Source organism: Arabidopsis lyrata (assembly GCF_000004255.2).
Source record: "Arabidopsis lyrata subsp. lyrata unplaced genomic scaffold ARALYscaffold_2, whole genome shotgun sequence".
NCBI lineage: Eukaryota > Viridiplantae > Streptophyta > Magnoliopsida > Brassicales > Brassicaceae > Arabidopsis > Arabidopsis lyrata.
The window spans coordinates 12,088,287-12,098,950 of record NW_003302554.1 but is presented as its reverse complement, the minus strand read 5'-3'; the positions used below and the strand labels follow the sequence as shown (position 1 = coordinate 12,098,950).

The following is a 10,664-nucleotide window of genomic DNA, read 5'->3' as shown; positions in this document are numbered from 1 at the left end:
GTTTAGCATTGATATTCTTTATTATGTATGTCTTATACGTTAAGAGATATATTTAAATTGATGGATGTAAAATTGACTAATTACGAATTACTTTGAACAAAATTTTTTACAGTTGTAGTATAGATAGGATCTCTCATTTTTTAGAGAGGATATATTATGCAATTGATTGTACAAAATCTCGCATGTGAGATTGATGAGAGCTGAAGCTAGAAATTGTGTTCTAGTCTTCTCTCCATGAATATTGTACTATGCGCTGGTTAAGGAATAAAGAGATCAATATTTCTTTCTTAACATGTTCCCACATTACATAACCTACTTTTAAGATTATCAGAGTAACTCTTCATCAATATTGGATATAAAAAAAGTATGAATCATTTGAAAATCTGTTAAACACATATTTTGATACAAAAACTCTCCTACAGAACAGAATTATCTACATACATTGACCAGAAACTTAGTTTAAGCAATTTTCTCTTGATATCACATTTCTCAGGTATATAATTCAATGGATTCTTAGAGTGGAACTTGTGATCTGATAATGGAGGTGGTTAAAGACAGTATTGTATAAAAATTCTCCTATAGAAGTACATTATGCAAACAAATTCATAAGAACTTCATGTATAGATATATAATTGAGCTTCTTTTCAATAAAGATTTTATCACCATCATTGTATGTATATAATCTCTTGAATTGGCTGTTTATTCAATTGACTTGGAGGAATTCACTTTAGTAACTCATTCTCTTGATGTCCAATTTCATACAATTCCATGTGTAACTCAGAATCTTAGACTAGAGGTAAACACTTTCTTAGTGACTCTCACATAGAAAAAGCAATAACTTAACACATTTGTCCAGAAAATATGATGTAAAATTACATGGATTCTGAAATTCTTTTCAATATTTTTTTGTCTCTCTTTTATGTGAATAATAATCTATTTGCCAAGTATCGATTGTTTCTCCGACATCTTATCATGGATTCGGTGAGTGTAAATTATAATCTGATTATGGATTTAAATATATTCTGAAACTCTCCAAATTCACATATAGTATGAGAGAAAAAGATTCCTCATTATGTTCATTTGAGACATAGATTTGCATGCATATCCTCTTTCCAGAGTTCCGTACTTGTGTGGAGTAGAACTTGAAAGTGGTAAGTTCGGATCAACATTAAGTGGAGGTAGTCTATAGCATTGTCGGGAGCCATGTATCCTGACCCAATCTGATGCTTCTACCATTGCCTATATAACATTGAGCCACAGTAAGTAGCACACCACGACCTCCTAGAAGGGAGGTCCAACCATAAGATGGTTGTGACTTATGATCCTTCTTTAGCCGTTAACAACGTCCCTCGTGAGAAGTAGTGTCCGTGTAGATCTCTGTATACGAAACTAGTTGGTCTATGATGTAGCTTCCAAACTTGATTAGCTAAGAGAGCTTACTCAAAATGATAAAAGATTTTAACAAAAAAGAAAAAAAATTCTGAATGATAATAAGTCACCGAAGCCTAATCCGCCTTATATTCTCTTCTGTTGTATAATTAAAAACATAATTATTTCGAAAAAGAATATAACTTTCATTGTGTTTCAATTCTAAAAATACCAATTCATGAGCATTCTATATAATTCAGTTCATTTGATCATTATTTTTCCCTAATTATATATCTTCTGTAGTTCATAATTATTATTAATGGCTTATGTAGTTCATTTAGTTATAATTTTTTTTGTCAACAACTTTAATTGATTAGCTCAAAATTAAAGAACCAATTTTGGGAAACATTGTTTACATATGTGGTATATTGCGGTTCGGTACAAATTTTCGTGCCAAACATTTAGTTAATGATGTTGTGACAAAATTTGAAATTCCAAATACTCCCTCCGTTTCACAAAGAGTGTCGTTTTAAGGTTTTAATTTGTTTCACAAAGAGTGTCGTTTTACGTTTTCAGTGAAGTTTTTAAGATTAATTCTCTTTTTATCCCTACTATTTCAGCTTATTAATTATATAAAAGGTATTATCTAGTGTATTAATATGGGGTAAAAATTACATTTGTTTAGTTTTCTTAATTTGTGTGAAAAATGGTAGAATGACACTCTTTGTGAAATAGAGGGAGTATACTTATACGTGATTTGTGTATTTATAGATGTGATCATGTAAATATATACTTTACCAAATTATTTAACTACTTTATTCAAAGATTTTTTATAAGATTATTAAATGGTATATAAATATTAAATAGTACTATGTAATCTATTAGCTAGATATTTCTGTAAAAAAACACATGTAACGTTTCTTTAGAAGAAAAAAAAGGAAGATGAATAGACTTCAAATTTTGGAGAAAAATAATAAGTTTTCAGATGAAAAAAAAAATAATAATAAGTTTTCATTAGACAAATTTTGATTGTTTATGTCTATCTTCATTTTGGATGCTCAAGTATCATAACATGGAGAGCTTTCTTCTTCTTATATATATAAAATTTATGTAGAAAACAAAAGCAGTTTTATTATTAGTGTTCGGTAATTGTCAGCAAAAAACATCACCAATGCTATTTGTCGGACTGGACCATCTTTATTGTTTACTAGGATCAGAAAAATCCGATATTTCTTGGGTCCGTCATCATAACCAAACCCTAACGGAATTGGACAAGTTCCTGTTAGTATTATCGAGAGCAGCCAAAGTAGGCAATTCTTGGTTGGGTCGAATCGGGTCGGGTTGGTTTCAAGGTGGGCTCGTGGGTGATCCAAATGGATAGGAAAATGTTTTAGTAGGAAACGTGGACCATCTCTTAACCCTTCACTTCCCTTAGTGGGATTCTTCGTTTTCGGTAAATACGTAGCCATCGGACCCATGGCCATGCTTACTTTGTCTTCTATTTTTTTCATATAATTCCCAAATTTTTTAATTAATTTTTAAAATTCCCTTTTATTTTCTAGATAATGTGAAATCTCCTTTTCCCCTTTCTTTATTTCTATCTTATAACAATTTCTTTACTTCAAATTTAAGAAAAAATCGATTTCAATTTTATGAAAAGCAAACTTGCATGACTCATCATATTAAATAAAGAAAGAGTATAAATAAAGAATTATAGACTTTTCTTTCACAAAAGAGCCATCTATTAGAATACAAAGAAGTTCATTTCTCTATCAAAAATAAATTTTTTATATACATAAGATATATATATATATATATATATATAGAAAATAAATATATAATCCAAATTTGAAAGGAACAAAAACGCACAATTAGCGACAATTAAAAAAAAAACAAATCTTTGATATATACATTTCATATTTTACAAAAGTGGATAACAACGAAATTGTATTATGGTCTACTTATAAAGAAAACTATGTTCTTGATATATAAATTTGACAATTGTGTCTGACTTTTATAAATTAGTTTGGAGGTAAATATCATCAACAATGCCACCCTTATTGATTTTATTATGATTTTTGTACTTATAATTAATTTCTCACCTAACCATTAAATTAAACCTAAACTGAGAATCTTAAAAATAAACGGATATTCTAAATTAGTAAAGACAAGAACAAACTAGGTTAATAATTTAAAAACTGAATAATAAGACAGCAACATTTGTATCGTTTAGCTCCTAATTCAATACTCATAAAAAGCATCGTAGATAAATGTAGTTGGTACGGTTCAGTAAGGTCGGTATAGTCATTGCAAATAAATGGTTGGATCAAAATGTTTAAATATCGAATTAATTGAGGTTGTTGAATGTTTTTGGCTAACTTCAACTAATAGTTTTAGCAGTAACAATATTGTTGGGGTAAATTTCAATCAAAAGCACCAACATTTCAGGTTGTGATAATTGGGTGTCAAACATGCAAAAAGACTTTCTGGTAACTGATTTCCTATGTAAATATCATCCTGAATACATCAAATTCGAAGAATGGCTAGTGCTCGACCTTATTAAACGTGAAGTAAATGTTCAATGGGATGCAACATTCTCGTATAAAGCAGTAGCGATGCTATATTACCCTAACTTATCGAACACATGTTTTGTAACGTGCTTTAGAGTCATTAGTCACCAAACTTACGAACTATGCGAAAGATCGATAAGTGACTGATCCATCTACCCTGAAATATGGTGATCCGATATCCAAACTCGGTAAACTCTCTAAATACTTCTTTTTTAAAAAAACAAAATTCCACCTAAAGAGAATGGAGAATCCAAATCCAGAATTTGACATAAAAGACTAATTCTTACACATAAAACTGACCCCAAAAAACTAAAGGGACCGAACTAAACAAACAACTTAGAAAGCATTGCTTTTCAAAAATCGAATAAACGTTTTCTTACTTAAATGTAGAAGAGATATTCGGAAAACATCACACTTGTCCTAGTGGTCTAAATGACTTTGGTTGGTTATATTTTCTGTAATACAAATATATTTTATTTCTCCAATAAACGATCCACAACAATTATTAAAAAAAAAAAAACTCGCATCATGACGATTTAAAAAAATCTTGCATGAACAATACCCAAACAATTTAGTTTTTTTTTTCCTCTCCTTTATACCTCTTACCACAAACTTATCTCCTTAACTTCACAATGTCCTAGACAAATTTAGTAATTGTGTTGTTAAAGTCTTGGGTCGGTGAACTTTACACCATTGGTCTATATTCACTGCTTCATCAGATTGGTCAACACGAATCTGAACATTTTACTCTCTAAACATTTCAAACATTGCAGTTTTTGCCCATGTCTTTTGACTTCAACAATTTTTTTTTACAGAAGTTTCAATATATCTCAATCAAAAGTTTCAATATTTTACATAAAAAATTAGACCATTCGAAAAAAAAAAAAGGTACGAAAGTGAAGAACCAACATATATCCATTTTTTGGCCCATGCATGTGAATATGTAGCAAACGACACGCTTCTTTGTCCCCTCTTTTATTACCATTTTTTATTCTCCTTTTTCTCTTTTTCACAAAAAAAAAAATTCTAAATTTCATTATTTTCTCATTTTAATTCCTAATTTCATTTTCTTTAAAATCACCTATAAAAATAATTAAATTCACCTTCCTCCCCAAATCTCTCTCTTTCTCTCTTCTTCGAAATTCTCCTTCTCCTCTTTTTCTCCAGAAACTAAAAAAAAAAATCTCTTCGTTTTCATAAATTCTCATTTACTATATATAAAAAAAAACCTTTCAAATTCTTCTTCTTCAAGAAAATGGCGGTGGATCTTTTATCGGAAAATTCTAATATGAGTCCAAGAATCTCATTTTCACGTGACTTTTGTCAATCAGACGCAATACCAATCGAGAAACGTCCCTTAAGATCATCAAACTCTAAACCGTCAAGCCTCAATTCAAGCATTGATTTCGATTTCTGCATTCCCGGCGGCGTAAATTCCGGCGAAAGCTTCGATCAAGGTTCTTGGTCCGCTGATGAACTCTTCTCTAACGGCAAAATCTTACCAACAGAAATCAAGAAAAAACCAGAACCGGGAAAAAAAGAACCCGAATCGAAAGATACAAAACCGGTTAAGACTAAACCAGATTCAAGAAAACAGAGGAAACAAAACGAAGAACAACAAGAAGACGACGTGATAATCACGACGGAGGAGAAAACCAATACGAAGTCGTTTTGGGGGTTTAAGAGAAGCAGTAGTTTAAACTGTGGAAGTACTTATGGTCGGAGTTTATGTCCGTTACCGTTACTAAACCGGAGTAATTCAACCGGTTCAACGTCGAGTAAACAAAAACAGAGCAGCTCAAGGAAACACAACGAACATGTGAAGCTACAACAATCTTCATCGTTGTCTTCTTCTTCCTCTGCTTCGTCTTCGTTGAGTAATAATGGTTTTTCGAAACCACCATTGAAGAAAAGCTATGGAGGTTATAGTTATGGTAGTCATGGAGGTGGTGGGATTAGAGTGAGTCCGGTTATAAACGTTGTTCCTTCTGGGAATTTGTTTGGTTTTGGTTCGATGTTTTCTGGTAATGGAAGAGACAAGAACAAGAAGAGATAAAATGTAAGAATAGATATGTTTTCTGGTTTTACTGTTTTATTCTTCTTCTTCTTCTTGTTCTCTGAAACTCTGAAGATTTTCTGACAGTGTGTTTTGTGGATCCCATGCCAGTATTATTATTTTTTAGACTATTGTGGTGTAATTGTGTTTTGTTTGATTTGTTAGTTTGTGTTTTTTTTTTTTTAATGTTAAAATTTAGATTTGTTTTTAATAAGAGGATGCTAATTTCAGATACTTTATTGATAAACTATCACCATTAAGATATTTATGTGCATTTGTTTAAATAGTTTAGGAGTACTTAACAGAAAAAAAAATATAAGTGATTTAGGTGTGTGTTTTTCATTTTAGTAATTCTTGTTTAAATACTACTTATTTTACAATGAGAGCAATAGAGATAACAAAAGAAAAGAGTTTTAGTACATGGATGAGATAATTAACTACATCGGAATTAAATAAAGTTTTAACCTATATTCAATCATATTTTCTTGGTATCATTGAAGATGAAGCACTTATTTGTTATATAGAATAGATATAAAAAGTTAAATATTTATAGTTATATTTTTTGTTATTTGAACATGTTTTGATTGTTTATATCGAAACTTATTTAACTTATTATAACTATCATTCTAATTTTTATTTCCAACTTAAATTAATTTTCTTAGTACCAAAGATTGTGAACCTTACTTAGATCAATAATTTTTTAAAAGGAAAAACAAAATTAATTAGTATCTTCCCATGGGTTTAATTAGTCTTATCTTACCAAAGATTGTGGATCAAGTAGGGGTGGTAGGTTTCAGCCGGCCGTGTCCTGCCAAGTTTTTAATCAATGAACTTAAATTGATTCGTTTACTTGAATAATCTAATATTGTACATTTAGTAGTTAGGAATATATATAACCTTGACTTAATCTATTACTAAACTAATTTTGGTAATATAATAGTGACTAACTAATGATAAAACTGTAGAAAACAATGATAAGAGAGTTATCAAATACAATTAGAAAGTGGGACAAGACAAGTGACAGGTAAACAATTATCTTTGGAGCTTGTCCTATTCTGTTCCTTTGAATATTTCTCACATGGTGTGTATTGCCAATTAATGTGAATTATCACTAAAGCAATGCAAAGAAAAAGGAAAAAATAGAAATAATTGATGTGAAATCTCTACTTTTCTCTCTATCATTCCATGTAAAGTTAAGCTTAACGTCGTGCCAATTATTCCTTTATTGTTTTCTACGTTTTTTTTCCTTCAATTATACGGTTTAAATTTGCTAATAAGGAATATAATTTTTATATTTTACCGGCCGTAACAATCTTTAGTTAGTTCACACGATTCCTACAAACTTCTTTTGTAATTTTAGTAAAATATGTTGACCACAACTATGTCTAAATTTATATATTTCAACATGGTTTTTAGGTAGTTTTTAGGAATGGCTCGATCTTGAACACCAAATCTGATTGCGATGAAACTGACTTTTCAAAGGCTTAGTAATGTTTTGAAAGGTATAGTCAAGAGTCAAGTAAACAATGATGGCACCATCCAACTGTTATTTCAATAGGATATATATATATACCATATGCTTTTATGTTGGAGGGAAGTTTTGTTGGCTGGATGGTCTAAAGAAAAAAGGGTGTACGTAGTCCTTCACTTTATGTGTAGAATTTTTAAAATTTCCAGTGCATACATATGCGTGCAAGTTAGATGCAAAAACAAAACGGTTTCGCAAGTTAGTCTAAATGTGGATAGTAGTTTCAAATGGTATAAATGAGTGTAGACAACAGATTGACCTATGGATGTGATACTATAATTACACATATTAGTTGTTAGTTTTTAATACAAGTAATAACAAACGTTAATATAATATTTTTGCTTACCTAAGCAACTTCCATGGACCAGTCATTTTTTAAAAGTAGAGAGTAAATTTGTCTACGTGCATCCTATTTTTTTTATTGTAGGTCCAACTCACACCTAAAAGCTAGCTCAAGGGAAAAAGATTGCCACAACACATATATACTGTCCAAGAATCACAAACTCAACCAATGTGAGATAATATTCTCACACCCCCTTCACGCTCAAGACTGGATATCTGAAGCGTGAAGTTTGTGGGAGTAGACATCCACGGGTGGTCCACAATCAGAATTAGGTCTGGGCTTTGATACCATATTAGTGTGGGCCTAACTCACACCCAAAAGCTAGCTCAAAGGAGAAGGATTGCCATAACACATATACTACCCAAAAATCACAAACTCAACCAATGTGGGACAATATCCTTCCAAATTGCAGACACATCATCAAAGCGAAGAATACTCTTATAGATCTGTTTACTCACAGTGTTCAAGATCCAAGACTTCACCATGCTGTTACATCTAGACCAGTGGCGGAACCAGAAATAAATTTGACAGGAGTCAATAGAAAAAAAAATTAATAAAAGGGGTGCAAAAACATGATTTGAAGATAAGTTAATGGGGTCAACATTAACATTTTAAACAAAATTATTAACAAATACCAAATAATTAAGCCTAATAAACAAAACTTTCTAAAAGTTATGGGGGTCAAGTGACCCCCTACTAACACCCTACCTCCGCCACTGATCTAGACCAATAACGAAAACTAGTGACTGTAGCAAGAGGTCGAGGAAGAGATCCATCGATAAAAGCCATTTTGTTCTTCGCATCGAGTGCAACAGACATAGCGATAGTCCAAGAAGATTAATTGGTTCCATCTAATACCTCGGTGATGATAACATTCCCCGGATTGTCTCCACTCGTCAAAGCATAATGAGAGTACAAATCCGTGTAATCAATCGGAGGATCGGAAGCCATTTGAGTGAAAATCGGAGAATTATGAGCCACTGGCGATGAAGCCGGAGTTGATTCGCGTATAGGAGGAGTTCTTTCATCTGAACGACGTGATCACAGAGTACGACGCGGTAAATTGTGAACAGCAACCATCGTATTCAGCGGATTTTGATCGGAAAAGTGAAAAATTCAAGAAAACGAAGAAAAATTGGTGGAAATGGATGAAATCGATGATGGAGATGATAATGAAGTAAACTCGAAGAATTGGCGGAATTTGCGACGAAAAACGGAAGAATTGTGCTCTTATACCATATTAATATTCGTGAGAAATCGAAGAAAAGATAAAAGTTTGTATTTCTCACAAATGATCTGTTACATGTGGTAGAGAATATATAGTGAAATAACCACATCCGGTTTACCGGTACAAACTCTAATTAATACGGTCTACTTAACCGTGACACATAATCTTATATTTCCTTCGTTTTATTTTAGGATACTGTATTTTTTATGTACTTTCAAAGAAGTATATAAATAATTCAAGAAAAAAAAAACTGAAAAAAGGTTCTACACATTCAAATTATTGATTTCAACAATTTTTAGCCACAAATATATATATATATATATATATATATATATATATATATATATATATATATATATATATTTTACATGTTCAAGGATAGAGCATTTAGCAATAATTCAAAAAGTCGATAGCTATCTAATGGTCCAGTCATATTTTCTTTATAACTTTATTAGTTGTGTTGCATGATTGAAAAAAATAAGTTTCTGACAAGTTTATAGAAACTTAAAAGAACTCATTTTTTGAAGACATGCACTTAAATTTATTCTTATTGGAACCTTATTTACATAGTTACATACTTACATATATCACTACATGCAACAGTTAATATGCAAAATTAATTTACATAAGTACAATATTTTTCTAGCCTGCTAACCGATGATGATCACATATTAAATAGGTCACACTTCAAAGTCTTTTCATTTGTTACTATAAAACGAAACTAATCTTGAGATACAGTAAAACCTCTATAAATTAATATTCTATAAATTAATAACCTCTCTAAATTAATAAATTCTTCCGGTCCCGAGTTGGGACCAATGTAAAATATGACATAACTCGCTAAATTAATAAGATAATATTTTTTTTGAAAATCTCATATAAACGTATAGTCCCATCTATATCATAAATTAATAATTATATAAACCTATATATATATATATATGTATATTTAACTTAATATATATATGATATAAATTTATATATTTCATATATGAATTACTACGATATATATTTAAAATATTATATGTAAAATTTTTAATGAAATATGACTCTATTATTAAAAAAAATTTGTGTTGTTTTTTAAACTTAATAATTGCTTCTCTACTTACAATTGGTTTAAAAAAGATATTGCTTATAAAGAAATTTTTTATTTTTAGATGGTAATTTTTAAGAAATTACCAAATTAGGAAAATCTTTCTATAAATTAATACCTCTCTAAATTAATAAAATTTTATGGCCCTAACATTATTAATTTATAGAGGTTTTACTGTATATACAAAATTGGGAATTTTCTTCGCAATTGTCCTATAATACAAAAGAAGAAGAAGACGAAGTTATCATTTTGACACTGTTATTAGATCACTTTTAAGACAAGGAAGTATGGATGACAATTATAATCTGGACGATGTCAACCGCCACATGGTTGTAGGACACTAAAAACACTTTAATCCTATTCTCATCTGGTTGTCACTAATTTTCCCTTTTCTTTTAAGATACTTGTTTTTATTAGGACATAATTTCCCACATCGGAAGTTGGAAGAGATCCTAAGTAATATATAAAGGATATGGGT

The 10,664-nt window shown here is 30.5% G+C and overlaps 1 protein-coding gene across 1 annotated transcript; it reads left to right on the top strand.

Moving 5' to 3' along the window:
* The first annotated feature begins 4,988 nt into the window (after positions 1-4,988).
* Positions 4,989-6,228, top strand: LOC9324636. The gene has a single exon (XM_021009966.1). It carries the CDS (start codon positions 5,194-5,196, stop codon positions 5,992-5,994), a length of 801 nt encoding a protein of 266 aa, XP_020865625.1. The 5' UTR covers positions 4,989-5,193; the 3' UTR covers positions 5,995-6,228.
* Positions 6,229-10,664: the final 4,436 nt, after the last annotated feature.

Bases quoted from the DNA above. Each gene is read 5' to 3' on its own strand.
- LOC9324636 (XM_021009966.1), top strand. From the start codon at position 5,194: ATGGCGGTGGATCTTTTATCGGAAAATTCTAATATGAGTCCAAGAATC.